Source organism: Bos indicus, chromosome 22, assembly GCF_029378745.1.
Source record: "Bos indicus isolate NIAB-ARS_2022 breed Sahiwal x Tharparkar chromosome 22, NIAB-ARS_B.indTharparkar_mat_pri_1.0, whole genome shotgun sequence".
NCBI classification, from domain to species: domain Eukaryota; kingdom Metazoa; phylum Chordata; class Mammalia; order Artiodactyla; family Bovidae; genus Bos; species Bos indicus.
The window spans coordinates 10,434,866-10,455,440 of NC_091781.1; the positions used below are offsets into that span (position 1 = coordinate 10,434,866).

General features: G+C 43.6%; 2 protein-coding genes across 4 annotated transcripts in view; one reads left to right on the forward strand and one right to left on the reverse strand.

Moving 5' to 3' along the window:
- The window catches only part of MLH1 (mutL homolog 1), a 93,320-nt gene extending 81,472 nt beyond the window's left edge, over nt 1–11,848 (reverse strand). For 2 of the 3 annotated variants that reach the window (XM_070776018.1, XM_019984189.2), the window contains exons 1-6: nt 11,561–11,848; nt 9,341–9,431; nt 7,161–7,259; nt 3,710–3,783; nt 2,040–2,112; nt 872–963 (exon numbers count right to left, since the gene is read on the reverse strand). In XM_070776018.1, the coding sequence (XP_070632119.1) occupies nt 872–963; nt 2,040–2,112; nt 3,710–3,783; nt 7,161–7,259; nt 9,341–9,431; nt 11,561–11,676 (545 nt within the window). In that variant the 5' untranslated portion in view covers nt 11,677–11,848. Of the gene's footprint in view, nt 1–871; nt 964–2,039; nt 2,113–3,709; nt 3,784–7,160; nt 7,260–9,340; nt 9,432–11,177 lie in introns of all 3 variants that reach the window. The other variant, XM_019984190.2, reaches the window with a different exon arrangement.
- Nucleotides 11,849–12,013: 165 nt separating this feature from the next.
- EPM2AIP1 (EPM2A interacting protein 1) lies at nt 12,014–19,792 on the forward strand. Its single transcript, XM_019984197.2, has one exon. It carries the CDS (start codon nt 12,164–12,166, stop codon nt 13,988–13,990), a length of 1,827 nt encoding a protein of 608 aa, XP_019839756.2. The 5' UTR covers nt 12,014–12,163; the 3' UTR covers nt 13,991–19,792.
- Nucleotides 19,793–20,575: the final 783 nt, after the last annotated feature.

Sequence of the window (20,575 nt, forward strand, 5' to 3'; positions counted from 1 at the left end):
GTGTTTTACTGATTTTAGATTTTGTAGCAATACTGAGAAATAGTTAACACACCTCTGTTGCAACTCAAGTACTCGCAGGCTCAAGGAGCCATGCTGGGGCCACTATACTAGCAAGTTAAGTCAATCCTGAACATGATGCTGTTTTCACCTGCCCTGGGTCCCTTCTCCCTCTGTTAACAGCCCCTACTCTTTCCGTTGGGACACCACCTATCCCCCTTCCACCTGTATATCCTTTCTGAGAATGCCAATCGAGAAATCACCTCCCCACAGATGTGGGCACACAACGGGGGGGACCCAGGCTACGCCAATCAGATGCACTCTCCCAGAAGACACTCTTGAGCAGACTCAGGAGAGGAATGAAAAGCGTTGGGGCGCAGACACTACATTAAAACCCTGAAGCCACCTTGCTTCTTGGCCTCTTCAAGCAGCAGCTGTCTACACTTCCTTCTACTTGCGGAGTCACTCCTAGCCTTTCAATAAATCTCTTTTGGGCCTAGGTTAGCTACAGTCTGTTCTGCCTGCCACCAAAGACCCTTCACAGATAGAGCAAACAACTGCTCTCCCCTGGGGACGTGACAGAAAGCCCAGAATTCGTTTACTCCTCCTTGTCTCTGATTTTATTTTCACAAACTCGGAAGATCTGGGCTGTCTTAAAGACATCTTGAGAATGTAGCCTGAACACCTCCTGCACGTTATTCTCTTTCAGAGACAGAGAGAATAACCTTGACCTAACCTTTGACCAGAAACAATTTATGGGCTGGTATTGCTGCTTACCATTTAGCTCTGCAACTCTTCTCCATTTCTAACACCAGAACACATTTCTCTGGTGACAGAATGATTCAGCGACCCATGCCCAGATTGTGGACTGTACCTGCCAACAACTTCCAAAATTTTTCCATACTCTTCACTTGGGTTTTTTAAAGCTTTCCTCCTCGTGGATATGTTGTAAAAAAGGTCTTCCACCTGAACAGAAGGTTGTTTTTTGTAAATTCACAGAAGTATATGGAAGTACAGCATGGTCTTAAGGCAGAGAGTCCAACTGTGTTCACCACCAGCACAGTTCTAAGTGTTAGAAGACAGGGCAGGAGACAGGGCTGCCTTAACAAGAGAAAGCAAGGCTCCCACTTGACTCACTGATTTCTCAGAGAGGCACTGGGGTCCACCTCCATGTCAGGCTCTTTGCCTTGTGCTGGGAATAAGACAACAAATAAAATACACAGTCCTGCCCAAAACAGCACAGGATTCAGTGGGGCAAAGATAAACCTATAAACCGTTGTGACACCACATGGCATGAAACCTTTGCAAACTAGAAATAATGTTAGATCTTCTGGGGGTTCTTAGAAATCATACTGTGGTCAACATGAGATGCAAAGTACACGTTCATTTCCTCATTGCTGCGCCCCCCACCTGCCTCATCACGCCCAGGGCTTGGGGCCTTCAAGCAGATGTGCCCTGGCTGGGGCAGGGGTGCAGGGGTGGCACGTGTAACGTGATAGCAGGGTGATTCATGGGCTCCTGGAAGAGAAACACACCAAACGTGGCACCACAGGAATAAGGCAGCTTAACAGCCTTTCTCCTGATTCATAACACAATTGTGTTACTCAAGTGCCCTTTGAATGAGTGGTCAGATACTCCTTGTGCCATCCTTCTTTGATAGAGGAGCAAAGTAAGATGAACGGCCATTAAATGACTTGCCTCTGGACACACTGCTGCTGAGTGGCAAGGTTAGGACTCTGGACTTGTCTTCTGGAGTCACGTTTAAGGTTCTTTCAATGGCAGCTACCCTGCCACCAATTTCTGCCATCTCAATAGAAGAATCTCCCAGCCTCTTAAAATAAAGGAGGTGGTGGGCAGGCTGCCATGTCACAAAAATCAATCATCATTTCTCTTTCTTATAGGGTGATATCTTGAGGCTTCTATTAACTGGTAAATATTCATTATATCAATCCTTTGAGAACTCAGAAACAATTCTGCCTTTTATTTCAGTATTTACACAAACCTCTTTATCAACAACGTCACCTCCTGTGTACCGTTCTTACCGTGATCTGGGTCCCTTGGTTGCCTGCACACGGTTTAGGAGGTGCTTTCAGCTTTCCATCTGAGTAATGAGCTCTATCAGAAAACATAAGAGATACTGGTAGCTAATAGAGAATAGATACTTCTCCAAAGAGTAAAAAAGTAAGTTACATCAACAACAGATTAAAATATAGCCATGTTATATGTTGTCTGAGTTACCAGCTTCCTCCCTTTTTCTACTTCCATAACCATCCTAAATGGGTACCAAAGAAGCGGGGAAAAGATCCCTATTTTTTTGTTTACCAACTACTACATTTTTAGTTTCTGAGTTCTGGGCTACAAACAAAACTTATGACACTGCCTAAGATGACAGTAACATTTTTTCAATAATTCTGCAATCATTTATTGAAAGGCTATCATGTATCAGGCCTGTAAACACCCTGAAATAGAGACAGACCTTGGGAGGTTCTTGATTTAGTGAGGGGACAGATTGTTTCCTGAAGTGTGGAACAAGACGCCAGTGGTCCAGAGAAGGAAAACATTGAGCCTGGGGTAGGGTGGGAGGAAGTGTCACAGAAGAGATGACACTTCACCTGGGCCCTTGACTGCTCTCTTCTCAAGTGGAGAGGGCAGGAAGTCCATCCAGGAAGGGAAAAGATAGACAAAAGCACAGAAGCTTTAGAATATGTAGCAGCACAGCTGTGGGGACAGGCTGGGAAGATGGACTGAGCACCTGGGGAGCGCAGGAGCTGCTATGACGAAGATTCTGGAAGATTCTGGATTTCATCCTGCCACACAGGGGAAGCTATAGAGGTCCCAAGCAGGGGCATAACATTCCAGAGGCAAAGAAATGGAGTCTGTGCCCCAGGCTATTTCAGAAGACATTCACTCACAAGCGCCTCCCCTGTTTGTGAGAAGAGATTCTAATCATATCTGCAGCCAGGTCCTAGGGCTGTTGCAATTTGCATCCAGTCAACCCCCTTCAGCACCAAGTGCTGCAGACTGAAATGCTCCATCGTCCATAACATGGACGGCACACACTCATCTGTGGAAGAGGGCTGAGAAACAGACTGAACTGCCCTCTGTTGAAGCTGTTTTCTGTATAAACTAACACTCTGTATGATAAGAAAAAAATTCTCCTTTTTGGCAGGAATTAGATTTGAATACCCATCTTTCACTAGTAATGGCCAACGGTTATGACAGCAAAGGCATGATTTTGATTCCTTGAATCCCCTTCCTGTTCTGTGCCAGCATAAGAGACAGCCAATGGACACCTGTGGGAAGGAATCCACAGTGGCACTCACGTGTGGCCGGGATCAGAGGCAGCTAAGGAGTCACAATCCTTTGGCACCCCAGCCACAGCCGCGTAATCAGGCCAAAGTCATGCCCTGCTGAAGGGCCAAGGGGCAGAGTGACATCACAGCTCCCACTGACTCAGCCCTCCTCAGCGTAACAGACACGGTGCTAGGCACTTGTAATCTGTTACAGTGGACCTTTCACAAGTTCATGAAGGAAGATTATTACTTACAACCACCCCTTTGGATTACCAACTAATCCAAAGGGAGGAAAGAAAATGTACCCAAGATCTAGGCAAAAAAAGGTAACATTCGTGTTTAGACAGGATTACATTGAGTTGCAGGACAAAGCATGTTTCGGGATGAATCTATACGCTAAGCAGAGGCCAGCACTATACCTGTATGCACACTTCCCGTCAGCCGTTTTGGTTGTAATGGTGACGTGAGCCACGTGGCTTATGCTGGCCAGAGCCTAAGGAAGCAAAGGACATGGAGTGAAAGAAACGCCCACTCCTGGGTCACCCCCATCTCGCATTAAGGGAGAAGTTCCCTAAATTGCCTCTTCTGTTTTGTATTAACAAATGGCAACAACGAGCACTCTGCTCACTCATTTGATGACAGGTTAAAAAAAAAAAGGAAGCTATCAAACGGAATCTACAGCACAATTACTAGAACAAAAGGGGAAAAAATATATACATATAAAAGTCCTAAAAGAAAACACAACCAAGAATTAATGTTAACAGCAACTGTGTTCAGGTGTAGAGTTATAGGCATATTTAATATTCTCAATGACTTGTCTTCTAACAATTTTAAAGCTACCTTCAGAAATAGGATAATGGAATCACTCCAAATTGACAGTGTTGTAAACTGTATTCAAAACTGTTTTCTGTAAGCAATTTTATGTTTAGAAATAAAAATTCTTAATTATGCAGTTAAGACAAAACAAATTTTTTTTTAAATGACTATTTTTCCCCCTGAAAATCAAGATTGATTCACTGGCCCTTCCTTTGGAACCTGTATCTCCTTTCACAGGACATCACAGCATAAAAAAACACAACCTAAGCATTTTGATATGTGACAACATCTGCACAAACAGTAAATACAGTGGTGGCAGCTTCAGTTCATTAACAAGGACCATGGCTCAGGCTCAGAGATTACCAGGTCCTAGCTGGACTTTCCTGGTGAATTGTGATGAGCTAATTTCCACCCAGTTCAGTCTGACTCTTTGCGACTCCAAGGACTATAGCCCGCCAGGCTCCTCTGTCCACAGGATTCTCCAGGCAAGAATACTGGAGTAGGTTGCCAATCCCTTCTCCAGAATCTTCCTGACCCAGGAATCAAACCCAGGTCTCCTTCATTGCAGGCAGATTCTTTACCATCTGAGGTATAGAGAAGTCCTAATTTTCATTATTAAATATGTAAACGATTTTGAGACTTTTTTTTTTTAATGATTTCGAGATTTGGATAATGAAGGACATGAAATACATCCAAAACTACAACACTACCCAACACCATGAAGAAAGCAAGCCACTGGCAGATGATCCAGCTGCTTCAGGGGCCTTTGTACAGGCACTGGGGTAAGAGGATAACCGCACAGACTCTGGAGTCAAACTGCCAGGGCTCAGTTCCCCATTCTGCCACTTTCCAGCTGTGCACTCCAGCCACACTTCTTAAAGTCTGAGTGTTAGTTTCCCAGTATGTCAAACAGGACAATAATAATAGAACCTACTCTTTCAGAGTTGTCAAGTGTGAAACGGTTAATACATACAAAGGGCTGAAAACATGGATGGCACATAGCAATCCCTCAGTAAATCTTCCCTGTTTAATCACAACCCCAAAGATACCCTACAACTGGGCTAAGGCTACAGAAGGCCTTGGGCTTAGGAACTGACTTGGGAAGTTGCAAAGTCAAAATGAAACTGCTTTGCCAGGGCTGACGTGAGACCTACTTGAAGTCAGGGGAACCTCAAGGTTCACAGTCTGATGCTACTCCTTCCTGGAACAACTTGGAGCTCACTGTGAGCTGGAGGGTGCTTCAGACCACCTGGATTTGATCTGAATTGTGGCAACTGGGTCATAAAAAGCTGCCTTTTAATTAAAAAAAAGAAAAAAATCAAAGTAAAAATACATTCACATGATAAAAAATTTAAAAACTATAAAAAGGCTTAAAATGAAAAATAATTGGCTCCATTCCCTTCCCTTCCCTTCACTCTCATCCCCGCAAATAACTACCCCCAAACAGTTTCTCTGGTACCCCAAAGCCCCCAGAATACAGCTGGAACACTGCCCGGCCAACACCTGGATTTTAGCATAGTGATACCCATGTCCCCTACGTCTAGAACCGTAAGATAACAAACATGTACTGTTTTAAACCACTAAGATTGTGGTCATTTAGGGGAGCAGCAATAGGAAGCTAATATAAGTTACTGGAAATGTATGCGTATTTTTACTCACAAACATTCTATCTATAAATTTATCCTAAGAAAATTAACTGAACAAAACACACTGTACATGTGAATGTTCACCAGAGCATTAGGCATGAAAGAAATGGCACAGAGCATAAACGTTCAACAGGAAACCTTTAAATAGACTACAGGACAAGTAAGTAATAGAACAGTATGTAGCCATTATAATTTATGTAGTCCTACATATACTGAATGATATCTTTATATTCACAGAGTATTGTCATAAAAATATAAGTTATTTTAGTCTTAAAAGTATTTTTATCCATTTTCTATATCATACGTTCCCATGATAGGCCATATAATTTCATTTATAGATACATCAGAATATAACTTAAAAGATTAGGACTCAAAAAATAAAAACCCCATGAAACTTTTTATATCATGAAAATTAACAGTAATTTCTCAATAAAATCAAATAATCAATCTGAGTTCAATTACCTGTCTCAAAACAATTTTAGTTTGTGCAAATCAGGATCCAAGTAATACCCACACGTTGGAGCTGGCTCATATACCTCTTAAATCCCCCTAACCTCTGATTCTTGCTCCCTTCTTGGCCTTTCTTCCCCTGTGCAGTTCACTTTATAGGAAACAAGTTTTTTATCACGTGATTTCCCAGTCTCAGCCCCTGTACCATGCTCCCTCTCTCCCTGTACTTTTGGTATACTGGTACTCAGATCTAAGTATTGCCTGAGATTCACATCTGATTTGGGACAAGAAAACTTGGTAAGTGGTACAGTCTTCTTCCATCAAGAGACTTGGGTGTCTCTGGAGATACATAATATTAAAAAGCAGAGACATTCCTTTGCCAACAAACGTCCATCTAGTCAAAGCTATGGTTTTCCCAGTGGTCCTGTATGGATGTGACAGCTGGACCATAAAGAAAGCTGAGCGCCAAAGAACTGATGCTTTTGATCTGTGGTGTTGGAGAAGACTCTTGAGAGTCCCTTGGACTGCAAGGAGATCCAACCAGTCCATTCTGAAGGAGATCAGCCCTGGGTGTTCACTGGAGGGACTGATGCTGAGGCTGAAGCTCCAATACTCTGGCCACCTGATGTGAAGAGCTGACTCATAAGAAAAGACACTGATACTGAGAAAGATTGAAGGCAGGAAGAGAAGGGGATGACAGAGGATGAGATGGTTGGATGGCATCACCGACTCAATGGACACGAATTTGAGCAAACTCTGGGAGTTGGTGATGGACAGGGAAGCCTGGCGTGCTGCAGTCCATGGGGTTGCAAAGAGTCGGACATGACTGAGTGACTGAACTGAACTGAACGAGTAAAAAGTGTGATACCTTACTGACCTGTTGAGAAACACAGGCTGCCAAACGGCAGAAATGTTATCATAGGAGGATATTTACACTCTGCTTTCATCCTCAGCTTACCTCACCCCGAAAGCCATAGGTAGAAATATGAGCTAAATCCTCAAAGGACTGCAGTTTACTTGTGGTGAACCTCTCACACACAATCTCAAGATCTTCTTTCTACAAGGTGCAAAGAAACAAGTAAATAATTATGTTACTCGTTTTTCCCAGTCTTTCTGAATTTCCCTTTTCTGGACTGACTCCAGGAAGAAAATGCTCTTGGGAGAAGAGTTCTAACTCAGCAGGAGCCTCCTCTCTGGGCTCCAGAATTTCACGAGGCCCTGGCATTCCCTCCTCTTCACTCACCTGGGTCTCAGCCTGGCCTGCTGCTTCTGTCTCGGCTCCCCTGACAGCGGATAATCCACAATTCCATCCCTAGACCTCCGCTCTGTCTACACTCACTCTCTCGATGATCTCATGCAGGCTCACAGATTGTACAAAAATTATTACTGTATTAGGAAACTCCTTTATTAAAAATTTACAGATATATTTAATTGCAGTAAAAATAATTAACAAAATTTACCGCTTTAACCCTCTCTAGGTGTATGAAGTACATTCACAATATTGTGCAACCATCACCAACTTCCATGTCCAGAACTCTGAAATCTCCCCAAATGGAAACTGTACCCATTAAACAAAAGCTCTCCATTTCCCCCTCCCCCAAGTCCCTGGGAACCACCATTCTACTTTCTGATTCTAAAGATTTAACTACACTAGGTATGCCATATAAGTGGAAACAAACAGTATTTGTCCTTTTGTGACTGGCTAATTCCACTTAGCATCCTGTCTTTAGGGTTCATCCATGTACTAGCATTTGTCAAAAATTCACTCCTTTCTAAGGATGAATAACATTCCATTCTATGTATTTATCATATATTGTTTATCCACTCATCTGTCGCCTCCACTTTTGGAATATCATGAATATGTTGCTATGAACATGAGTGTGCAAGTCTCTTTAAGACCTTGCTTTCAACTCTTTTGGGTATAAACCCAGAAGTGGAATTTCTGGATCATATGGCAATTGTTTAATTTTCTTCCACAGTGGCTGCACTATTTGATACTCCCACCAGCAATGTACAAGAGCTCCAAAGTATCAACATCCTTGCCAATATTTCCTTTTTGAGACATCAAAGGTTTAACGGATGAGGGAGCTTACACATCTGAAGAAAGGTCCTGGAGTGACACCCCACTGTATGAAGCACATGGCAGGCAGGATATGGTGACAATCTTTTTAGTAACTAATTAATTATAACAAACATCCTAATTGATGTCAAGTGGGATCTCACTGAAGTTTTTATTTCTATTTCCCTAATGATTAATCATGTCAAGTGTCTCTTCGTGTGAGTCTCACGGCTTTTAATACCATTAAATGCACTACACCAAATTTTTATCTCCAGAGCAAACCTCTACTTTGCACTCCAAACTCACTCATGGATCCAAATGACAGACATCTTAAATTTAACATACCCCCAAATGAATTTCTGATCTTCCCAAATCCGCCTGTTTCACAGCCTTCCCATCAGTAAATGGCAGCTTCTTTTTCTATTTGCACAGGCCAAAACCTTGAAGGCATTCTTGGCTCCTCTCTCTTACTCCCTACACCAGCAAATTCTGAGAGCTTTGTTGATCATCATCAACAAAGAATACCACTGCTTCTGTCCTGTCCTGCTACAGTCTATTTTCCACACTGCAGACAGAAGAGTTCTTATAAAACTTGCCAAACCATGTTACATTACCTCTTGGCCCAAAATGTTCTAATCATGTCCCTCCTCATCCAGAGTAAAAGCCAAAGATTGTACAGCATCCCACAAGTTCCTGCATGCTCAGCCTGCTTCCCCTTCAGGCCTCACCTCCTGCTACTCTGCCAGTGCCCCCACCACCCCGTCCTAGACACCCCAAGCTCCTTGCTAGTTCTTCAGCATGTCAGGCAAGCTCCCATTTTGCGGTCTTTGTGTGTATTGTTCTCTATGCTCAGAACACTCAACCTTTAAACGGCCTCATGACTCCATCCCTGACCTCCTTACTCTCCTGAACGCTGCCCGGCATGGAATAGGTATTCAATAAATATTTATTGTTGAAGTTCTCAAACAATCCCACCCATAAAAGCCTGAAGTTTCCAGAACAGGGCAAAGGTCCACCACTTCCCGCAGATGCAACACAAGAAGCACACAAACATCCTGCTGCTCTGAGGTTTTACTCACCCTGATCCCAGTGCCATTGTCTTGAATCTGAATCAACTTCAGGCCTCCCTCTTTAACGACCACTTGAATACTTGTGGATTTTGCATCTAAACTGGCAAATCAAACAAAAAAATAGTAATTGATCACTCTGCAGTTATTCCAATGCACGTATTTTAAAATGAATCAAGGCATAAGAATAAATTTCAAATACAAGACTGATGAATGTGTTTTTCTTTTGTCTTAAAGACTCTGAGACCACAATGTTATCAGCTTACATGTTGTGAGAGAGGGAAGGAAAGAAGAGAGGGGCAGAGGGGGCAACCATCACTTCCAATAGGACATTCAGCAACATTTCTGCTCCTTTAGTTCTAAACTAATTCTACCATCTGTTACTCAAACTTTATTCAGCCCCAGGACCCTACATGACCCTTATAAAATGTCACTAAGGAAAAAATTCTCTAAGTTTTTCTCCACTAGCCTCTTTATGAAAATATATGTTGGGAGAAAGAAAAAAATGGTGCTGCAGAAAATTAAATACACCTTATTACCCCTTCAAAGAAAAGCCTACAAGCATAGAACATCTAGAGAGAGAGAAAAGAAATCAGCCTGGGGCTGCATGAGAAAAAGAACTTACCTCCTCTTTAGGAAGATAATTATTTATTCAGAAATAAGATAATAAGTTACTTAAATATCAAAGAACTTTCTCAGGAGTCCCTGAATTGAAGTTGCATTTAGCCATCTCGACTTGTGTATTAAAAACAGCACAGCTAGACGCCATACAAAATTTCTTGGAGAACTGTAAGCCAGTGATCTAATATGTGTGGTGTTCCTGAACGGTACCTTAACACACTTCAATTGCTCCGTTAGTTAATTCTAAAACTGGAGAAACAAAAGCCCCCATTTGCCAACTATATAAGTAAAGTCATAAGGAGAGACAATGCTCAGATTCCCTGCTTCTTCTGTCCATTTTCGAATTCTCCTCCTTTGTCCTGGTGGTTCTTTCTGACCCACTGTTCTTTCATTATCCCCATGGTTGTTTATGTTTTCAGAACAATCCCTTTACAAACCTTCCAACTGGAACTTGTTTTTTCCCTTTAACGTATGGATTGTATTAACATCAATGCATTTTTTTTTTTTTACATATTTGGCTGCACCAGGTCTCATTGCAGCACGCAGGATCTTTAGTTGCAGCATGTGGGATCTAGTTCCCTGGCCAGGGATTGAACCCCAGCCCCCTACATTGGGAGGACAGAATCTTAGCCACTGGACCACCTGGGAAGCCCCACATCAATCAAAGCATTTCAACACAAAGGAGCCGACACATTTAGGTATACTAGGAGCCTCTGCCCTTTTTGAAGTTTACAGTTTACATCTAACCTTCTTTCCACGTTTTTAACCTCTTCCCTCCACAACGGTTGTGTGACAGTTCTAAACATCAGAATCCCCGGAATACCCCCAAGAGATAAGGGATCTTCGAAGTGACTCCGCAAAAAGGGTAGGAAAATCCTAAGTGGGTGATTTGAAAGAATAGCATTGAAACATGTATAAATCACATGTGAAACAGGTAACACCAGTCCAGGTTCGATGCATGAGACAGGGTGCTCAGGCTGGTGCACTGGGATGACCCAGAAGGATGGGATGGGGAGGGAGGTGGGAGGGGGGTTCAGGATGGGGAATACATGTACACCCGTGGCTGATTCATGTCAATGTATGGCAAAACCAATACAATATTGTAATTAGCCTACAATTAAAATAATTTAAAAAATTCTAAATGGGGACTAACCTGGCAATAATAGGAAAATCACAAATTAAACTCTCCCAACAATTAATTTTGAATATAACTCAAAGTGAATTGTACCGTTGAATGTCGATGGACGACTTATGGAATAAGCAAGAAACTGATAACCCATGGTACCGTTTGAAAGAAGAAAGAAATTTAAATTATAAAACTTTTAGACATTCAAAAACTTGCACCTTCTGCATATACAGTTTAAAAAGGTTTCTTAGTTAATAGCATCATTAAAACAATGCTAAAATACTGGTTTACTGTCCTTGCTCCCCCAACAACCCTAAAGTCTCGCGAGACCGCTCGAAGACACGTGAGGGGAGCAGACGGTAGCCTGGGCCTCTGCAGCCGCGACCACACACACTTGGGTTCAGGGCAGGGAGGCGTGTCCGCGCCATCCATAGCGGCGGTCCGTTACGTAGTGGCCTTCGAGAAAGCCTTGACTCCCTTCGTACCAGTTCTCAATCATTTCCTTGATGGCATTAGCCGGCCGCTGGATAACTTCCCCTGCCGCGATGCGGTTCACCACTGTCTCGTCCAGCCGCCGGATAACCCCCGCTACAAGCGACATTTTGGCGCCAGACGATCCCCGGGTCACGGCGTGAAGCTCACTGGAAGTACCTCCAGCCAATCTCCATACAGTTTCTTGCCCACGTCCTTCCCTCAATCCTGTTGACGAAATCCAGCCTAACCCTCGGGCTGTAGCGTCACTTCCGGACCAGGAAGCTACTGATTGGGCAGCTCTAATGCCCGTGAAGTCCGTGATTCCGGTTTCTTAGTCCCGCCCTAACACGGCTTCCGTTCGCCTCGCAGCTAGAAAGATGTGCGCCTGCGCGCTTGCAATCGCGGCCTACTCTTTCTATTGGCTCCTGCCTGGGGCTAGGGAATACGAAATCTCCAGCCAATAGGAAAGGACGCGCGGGTGCCCCAGGTTGGTGTCCGCCGCTGGGGTGATCTGGCGCAGAGCGGAGGAGGCGCTTGGGGCCCCTCTCCTGCTCTTTCCTCCCCTTTGCTTGCGGCCTCCCAGAGGTCGGCCCATCTCCTGTGGCCTCCGTGAAATGTGGATGACGCCCAAGAGGAGCAAAATGGAAATCGACGAGTCTCGGGCGTTCCGGGCCGAGTGGACCCAGCGGTACCTGGTGGTGGAGCCTCCGGAGGGCGAGGGCGCCCTGTGTCTGGTCTGTCGCCGCCTGGTCGCAGCTACGGGCGAACTCGACGTCAAGCAGCACTACGAGGCCGAGCACGAGTACTACGAGCGGTATGTAACGGAGGACGAGCGCGCGGCGCTGGTGGAGCGTCTGCGTCGCGGCGACTTTCCGGAGGCCGCCCCGCTCACTCCGGAGCAGAGAATAGCCCGTGCAGGCCTGGGACTCGCCCGCCTCTTGGCCTTGAAGGGTTGCGGCTGGGGCGAGGGGGACTTTGTGCACCGGTGCATGGCGGTAATGCTGAGAGACGTGCTGCCCGATCACGTAGGCATTATGGATGGCATCGATTTATCTCCAGAGACCACGCGGCAGAGGGTCCTGGACATTCACCAGAATCTACGCAGTCAACTTTTTAACCGAGCCAAGGACTTTAAAGCCTATTCCCTTGCCTTGGACGACCAGGCTTTTGTGGCCTATGAGAACTACCTGCTGGTCTTTGTCCGCGGCGTCGGCCACGATTTGGAGGTGCACGAAGAGCTTCTGACCATAATCAACCTGACTCATCACTTCAGTGTTGGCGCCCTCATGGCGGCAATCCTTGAGGCCCTGCAGACGGCCGGGCTTAGCCTGCAGCGCATGGTTGGACTGACCACGACCCACACTCTGAGGATGATTGGTGAGAACTCAGGACTGGTGTCATACATGAGAGAAAAGGCTGTAAGCCCCAACTGTTGGAATGTGATCCACTATTCAGGATTTCTTCACTTGGAACTGTTGAGCTCCTACGATGTGGATGTTAATCAGATCATAAATGCCGTATCTGAATGGATAGTTTTGATTAAGACCAGAGGCGTGAGGCGGCCGGAATTTCAGGCTTTACTGACTGAATCTGAATCAGAGCACGGTGAAAGGGTTAACGGACGCTGTCTGAACAACTGGCTTCGGAAAGGGAAGACTTTGAAACTAATATTTTCTTTAAGAAAAGAGATAGAAACATTCTTGGTCTCGATAGGAGCCACGACGGTCCATTTCACAGACAAGGAATGGCTCTGTGACTTTGGCTTCCTGGTGGATATTATGGATCACCTTCGAGAAATCAGCGAACTATTGAGAGTGAGCAAAGTCTTCGCTGCCGCCGCCTTTGACCATATCTGTGCCTTTGAAGTGAAGCTGAATTTACTTCAGAGACAAGTCGAGGAAAAAAACCTGACACATTTTGCTTCCTTGAGCCAAGTGGTTGATGAGCTTAAAGAGAATCTTCAAGAAGACGAAAAAGTACTCGATCTTGAGAGGTATCGAGCGGTGATCTGTCGCCTACAGAAAGAGTTTGAGCGACATTTCAAGGACCTCAAGTTCATTAAGAAGGACTTAGAGCTTTTTGCTAATCCATTTAGCTTTAAACCTGAATATGCACCTATTTCAGTAAGGGTGGAACTCACAAAACTTCAGGCAAGTGCTAACCTTTGGGAGGAATACAGAACCAAAGATTTAGGGCAGTTCTATGCTGGTCTGCCTGCAGAATCTTACCCGATTATCAAAGGGGTTGCCTGTAAGGTGGCATCCTTGTTTGATAGCAGCAAAATCTGTGAAAAGGCTTTTTCATATTTGACTCGAAACCAACACACTTTGAGCCAGCCTTTGACAGACGAACACCTCCACGCCCTGTTTCGGATTGCCACCACTGAAATAGAGCCGCGCTGGGATGATCTTGTGAGAGGAAGAAATGAATCCCATCCATAAACTCTTGTAGTACAACATTGAAACACTCAACAAGAATCCAGTTCTAAAAGCAAACATCTGTTTGACTTTCAAGTGTGCTAATTTGGATTGTGGGAAGGCACCATGTTCTTCATCAAAATTGATCACAATTGATACGCTTTAGACATTTTTTTTTCATCTCAAGAGGCAACATGGGACTGACACCTGCAGACACCTTTTTTTTTTCTAAAACTGAATTTCATGGCAAAGTCATTATCTTTTGCTTTTTTGATAAAATTGTTTTTAAAGAAGTTTAGTACTAAAATGGGAGTTGAATCAGAAGTCTGTTTTTAAGGTGTCTTGAAGAAATTTTGCTCTTATTTTAACCAAAAATGTGTTACAATTCTGATGCGTATAGTCTGAAGGTATCAGCTTCTTAAATATATGTTTGAGCCAGTTTGCAGAAACTCACATAGCAACTGCAGAAGCTTCTGCAAAGGAGGAGCGTACATACAGTGGAGGTGTTTATCTAATTATCAAAATGTTGGAGACTATTTTTTGTAGACATGTTTCTGAGTCTAAAGTAAATATATTTACTTACTTTAGACATATTTCCTCTCTCTCACCTTCCCCTGCCCCATGGTAGTGATAATGATATTACTTAGGAAATTTTACTCAAGTTGAGTAAAGTTTTAGTCAGAGGAGCAAGAATTGTTTTAAATTGCTAGTTTAGGAGGCTTTCACAGTTTGGAAATCAGACTAACCGATTTTTGGCAGTTTCCCGTGAATGCTTCGCAGTTGGGTGCCGTTTTTATGAGCTTGCCTGTTAGAAGACTGTGGTAAGTATAGACTCTTAGGGGCTGCCCACTAGTCATTCTTTGTACTCTAGACAGTTTAGCCCTGTCGAAAAGGATGAGAAAGAGAAGATGTTTGCATCGCAGGATCGAGCTGTGAGCTATTTTAGCTTATTTGTCCCATCGGCCTGGGTGCTGCAGCTTTATAAAGAAATCCTGCTAAAAGGCAATCCTTTATTTTAACGTGATGTATCGAATGTTGTTTGTGACTTTAAGTGGATTTATTATTAACTTGCCATTGTCTCACACATTGTGTATTTAAGACTGCACAAGGGGAAATATTTTAACTCTCCAGAAGCAGCTTTATTTACTGATTGTAGCAGTTCCATATATTTTAGTGAGGCACCTGCTTTGGACTAAAACAGTAATTTTCAAATTTATGTCAACCATTAAAAAATCTTATAGTAAAGCCAAATATGTGAAATGATTTAAGGACAGGACCCAACTTAGAGATCCGCTCAAGTACCATTTGAAAACTTGTGCTCAAGTCCTGTCTTAACTCTTGGACTGCATTTCTCTATGGTCACTAATTCAGCAAATTCAAGGAACCAGAATAAACAAGAATTTAGAAGGAATTGAAGCCTGAGCAATCAAAATAGAACCAAAATCTTGACAGTGGTTCTCAATCAGACAGTATCCCCTCCTTTAGAATGTAGGGAAACAAAGGAGACTGTTTTTAATTGTGACATTCATTAGGAGGAAGTTCTGCTGGCATGTGAGCATGAATGACACCCTCCCCTTGTGCATAGGATAGCACAGCACAGTATAAACTTACTCCTCCCAAAGTTCCAGCAGACCACCCCCAACCCGAGTACATCATCTGATTTTGAGGGAGAAGGCAAATTACCGGTAGAAGCAGAATTAGAAGGACAAGTTAGGCTAATTGATAACATTTGATGGCGGAAACTAATTCCAGCATTCCAGATTTGGCTGGTAAGATACAGTCAAGGCCCCGATAGGTTCTAGTAGCTCACAACAGCATTTATAAATCAGTAGTTGGCACTGAGCCAGATTAAAGGGCTCTGGTTTATTACACACAATTAGTTTAGGGCAGAAAAGAAAGTGTTCTATATTACTAAGATACTTAGCGAGAATGGTCAAGTTAAGATTTGGGTTAACAGGGAGTAAGCTTAAACGTCTGGAGAAACAGCAGATTAAAAAAAACAAAAAAAGAACAAAAACATCTGCCGGTAATTTTCCAGCAGTTTGGAGTATTCACTTGGCAGGTGCCTTATGGAAAGGATAATTGGAAGACCTGGAAGCTGATTCTGCTTTCTAACTCCAGTTTCTCAAATGCTGAAGTTTTGTATATTTTGTGAATTTCCATTATATGTTTTCCTTAGGGTGATCATAAAATTAGTTCTGTAGTCACTGACTGGGGGAGATATAAGCCCAGAATTTTAAATTAACCCTGAACAATAGAGAATTTGCTATGTAAATTAGCCTTGTTTGTTAAAAAAAAAAAGTGTGTATTTTACTGTTTTCTGTACTAAGTAATTCTGTAACTGCATGGCAGTCTTTACAAGTTACTTTTTATAATATAGCTGTTACTGGTCCTGTCATATCCGTGAATATGGTTAAAGTAAGTACTATTTTTTTTAAAAACTTTTGTGTCCCAGTATCTCCCATTCCTACTAGTTTTCTTCAAAGATTTGTCTGTATTCCCGCTGTCCCATATTGTGCTCTGATCACTCTACCAAGTTTCCCAAGTCCTTGTCAATATGCCAAGCCTCTTCCTACCACTGACCGCCCTCCTCGAAATGCTTGCTTAGTTTGGCTCTGGGGAGAGACCACCTCCAAGAACTCGTTCTCCATCTTCTTTGCAGGCACCTCTTTCTCTTAAACATCTGTGTCCTTGGGAATTTTTAATTTGGTTTTAAGCTATCTTGTTTACATCATCTCCTTAGCTGATCTTTTTTTTTTCTTTCATCCCTTCAGTTGCCAACTGTATGCAAATGACTCCAACTTAATGTCTCCTTTCTTGACCGTCCCTGATTCCCGTATCTAATTGCTAACTCAAGTCCACTTTGCTGTCTCATAGGCATCACACATGTCCTTGACCTTGTCCCCCCAAACTGCTCCTCCTCTCCTGGTCCCTCTATCTGTAAATGGCACCACCACTGCCAACCATCCAGTTGGCACAGCCCGAGCCCCAGACTCAGGTCTCCATGACCTTTCCCTCTTCATCCATCACATCCACTCACACACACCTTTCTGTGAAGTCTGTTGCCTAAACATTCCTCAGTTCTCCAGTGTACTCTCCTGGTTGAGGCCATCAGCCTACCTAAAGTACAGCAGTGGCCTCCTCCGTCTCCCCTTGTCTGGTTGTCATCCCTTGTCACGCTGCAGCCAGATTGCTCCGAAGTCTGGTCAGTCACTCCTCTGCTTCACCCACTGCTCTTAGGAAAAGGTGCAGTTCATACGCCACCTCTCCAGGAAGCCTTCATCCATTCCCTCTAGACCAAGTGCCCCTACGATGCATCTCTAAATACCCTGTTTCTCCCCAGCCACACACACAGCACACTTCATTGATCCTTCTTGTTGATCCTTGCTACACTGTGAGCTTTGCAAGCCTGGGGACCATGTATATGCCTGCTCACTGTTCATCTAATGCTTAGCGCAGTGCCTAGCTTTTCAGTAAATATTTGGATGAGTAAATATTTGTTGTTCTACTCTTCGCAGCCCTTTCATAGTCTTTGACCTTCTCTAGTTCTGCGATGACCTGCTTGCTGGGTAACTTATCCACCAATTGCCAAGTAAGAAATGAAACTAAGTTCTTTGTGACTAGGGAATTGTATTTCTAGAATTGAGTTCAGTGCTTGGCATGTGGCTCAAATATTTACTGTGTGAATGTTGTTGAGGAGACACTGTAATTGGCCCTTGTAAACATGAAGTAGTAACATGAAGTATATTCATATATCCACCATGTAGTACTGTCTTTACCTCCTTGATAATAGAAGTCTTCGTTTTTTCTTTCTTTCTAATTGCTAAAGGCAGGCTTACAAAGGAACCTGGATGAGAAAGATTGGACAACTATGTAGTGGACTAAAACAATACTTCAGTTGCATTCGGTACCAGAAAAAGATAATACCTGCTTAAGAGTTAATATCTGTTTTCCTTCTGTAAGCATCAACTCTGGGAGAAAACCACCTGCTCTTTTCCTTTACAGATGGTTTCTGGCTCTTCTGGGATTTTAAAGTAAGTAAATTTCACAAAATACTAGAAGGACCCAGTCAGCCCTTACGATCACTAGATACTCCGTTCACATGCTTTCCTACTTGCAGAATGTCCTCATCACTCATCACCTCCCTGAGGAGGGTAACCCGGAAGTGCTGTGCGCTCCGTGTATGCTGCTTGGATTTGCTCTGCTCCTTCGCTTTCTTGGTCTCATGCCTCTCTGAACTTACTTTCTGGGTCACCTGGCCTTCCAGGTGTTGCGAAAGAGCCATACCCTTCGTCTCTTTTGTCCCTGAGCCATTTTTTCCAGCTTAAGGGATTAACTGGTGTTACACTCTTAACTGGACTTTTAGACTGAGGCCCATTAACTAATTCAGAGATTTTAACAGTAAGTGTGATTGTCATCCAGTGATTTGATCCTTGCTGTAAAACTGGGTTTTACTCAACCTTTGACATAAAGGATTTCTCATTTTTATCTCTCTCTGTAATTGAGACGTCGCCTCTTCCTACCCAATAAGTACTTGAGTTTGTGAACTCTCTTTATCCCCTTGTATTTCTGCTTGCAAACTGATGAACTCTTTTCTGAGTTCATCTCTTTCCTGTCTGTTTTGTCAAATGGGACCAACAGCTACCATAAAATATTTTGTTTCCTTGTCTTAAAGAGAGATTCTCTGCCTTCCAGATTCTCTCCAGGGAATTCTTCCATTCCATAACAGGCATTACCCTGTAGAAATTACTTCTTCCGTTCTCCAGCAGCAATTTCCAGAATGCCTGCCAACTAAGTCAGTGTTCAGTACTCTAGATTTTTTGAAAACAGAACCTATTTCTGTATCAATGGGCTAGGTTGCTGTGCGGTAACAACCATGATTCCCAGCTGTTCTCTGGTGGTCTGGCGTGGGCCTGTGCTCTTAAGTCAGGGGTTGAAGGCTGTGGGTGAGGTGTGTCATATGGCCTGTTTGTCTAAATAAAATTTCCTTGGGAGACAGCCTTGCCCATTTGTTTCTGCCTTATCTATGACTGCTTTTCCTCTACCCTGGCAGAGTTGTGGAGTTACAGAAAAAAGTGTCCAGCCCACAAAACATAAAGTGTTCACTATGTGAGCCTTCAGAGAGTGTTCACTGATCCATGCTCTAAATGGTCCTCATTCTGGGGCTCGAGCTGACCAAGCGGATATCACCTAGGGTGTGGCTGCTCATTTAGGGAAATGAAAAAGTAGGACAAGTCACTTACAGGCCCTTTAAGCACTCTCACTGGCCAGGGCAGATCCCATGGCCACCCCAAGCCCAGGGAGTGTGATCCTTCCGCGTGCCTTGGAAGAGAAGCAGAGATATTTGGAAGACGATACTACCAACTAACACATAGCTGTATTTCTCTCTCTCTACAAAATTTCTTTGAAAGTATTTTTTCTTTTTAATTGCGGTGAAATTTACCTTCAGTAAAATGCAAAGACTTAGTGCACACCTTGTAGATTTTTATGTGCACCCTAGAACCCATCAACCAAATCAAGACACTGAACGCTTCCAGCACCCTGGTCACTGCCCGCCTATGCACACCCGCAGCCTGCCACAGATAACCACTGTTCTGACCATTATCACCAGAGATATGTTTGTTTTAAAGCTTCATGTAAATAATTCTGTGTACTCTTGCTCAGCATTGTATCTCTGAGTTATCCATGTTGTGATTCATTTATTAATACCTCTCTGTAGTGTTCTGTCGTGTGACTTAGACCACAGTTTATGAATCCATTCTACTGTTGGTGGAAATTTGGGTTGTGTCCAGTTTGTAGTTGTTATGAATAAAGTTCCTACGAACATTTTGGTGTCTTTCACTGGATGTGCGCGCCCGTGTTTCCCACTATTCTCTTTGGTATATGCCCTGCTCCATACTTCTCTCATAATGATTCACACAGCAACAAGCTAATCATATTTTAAAATGTAAATCAGAGCATGCCAGTCGTCTGCTCAGCATGCTCCAGTGGCTTACTGTCACAGAATAAGATCCAAGGTCCTCATGGTCCACCTGCGTAATCTGTACCCATACAACCCTTTTCTTTCCTACCTCATCTTGCATCATGTCCTTTATCCTTTCCCCTCCCCCAGTGCACTCTACTCTGAACTACACACTGCTGGCAAATTGAAGACTGCAGGCAATTTGACCCCATCCTTGGAGCAGTGGTCATCTTCATAGATATTTTTTTTTTCCATGCCACAGGTTCTATGGGACCTTAATTCCCTGACCAGGGATTAAACCCACAACCTGCAGTGAAAGCCCAGAGCCCTAATGACTGGACCTCCAGGAAAGTAACTTAAACTACACAGATCATTTTAACAACCCGTGGCGCTGGTTTACTTAAGTCAAGTACTGTATGGAATAAGAGGCAAATACGCCCTATGAGTCGGAGAAGGCAATGGCACCCCACTCCAGTACTCTTGCCTGGAAAATCCCATGGAAGGAGGAGCCTGGTGGGCTGCAGTCCATGGGGGTCGCTGGGAGTCGGACACGACTGAGCGACCTCACTTTCCCTTTTCACTTTCATGCATTGGAGAAGGAAATGGCAACCCACTCCAGTGTTCTGGCCTGGAGAATCCCAGGGACA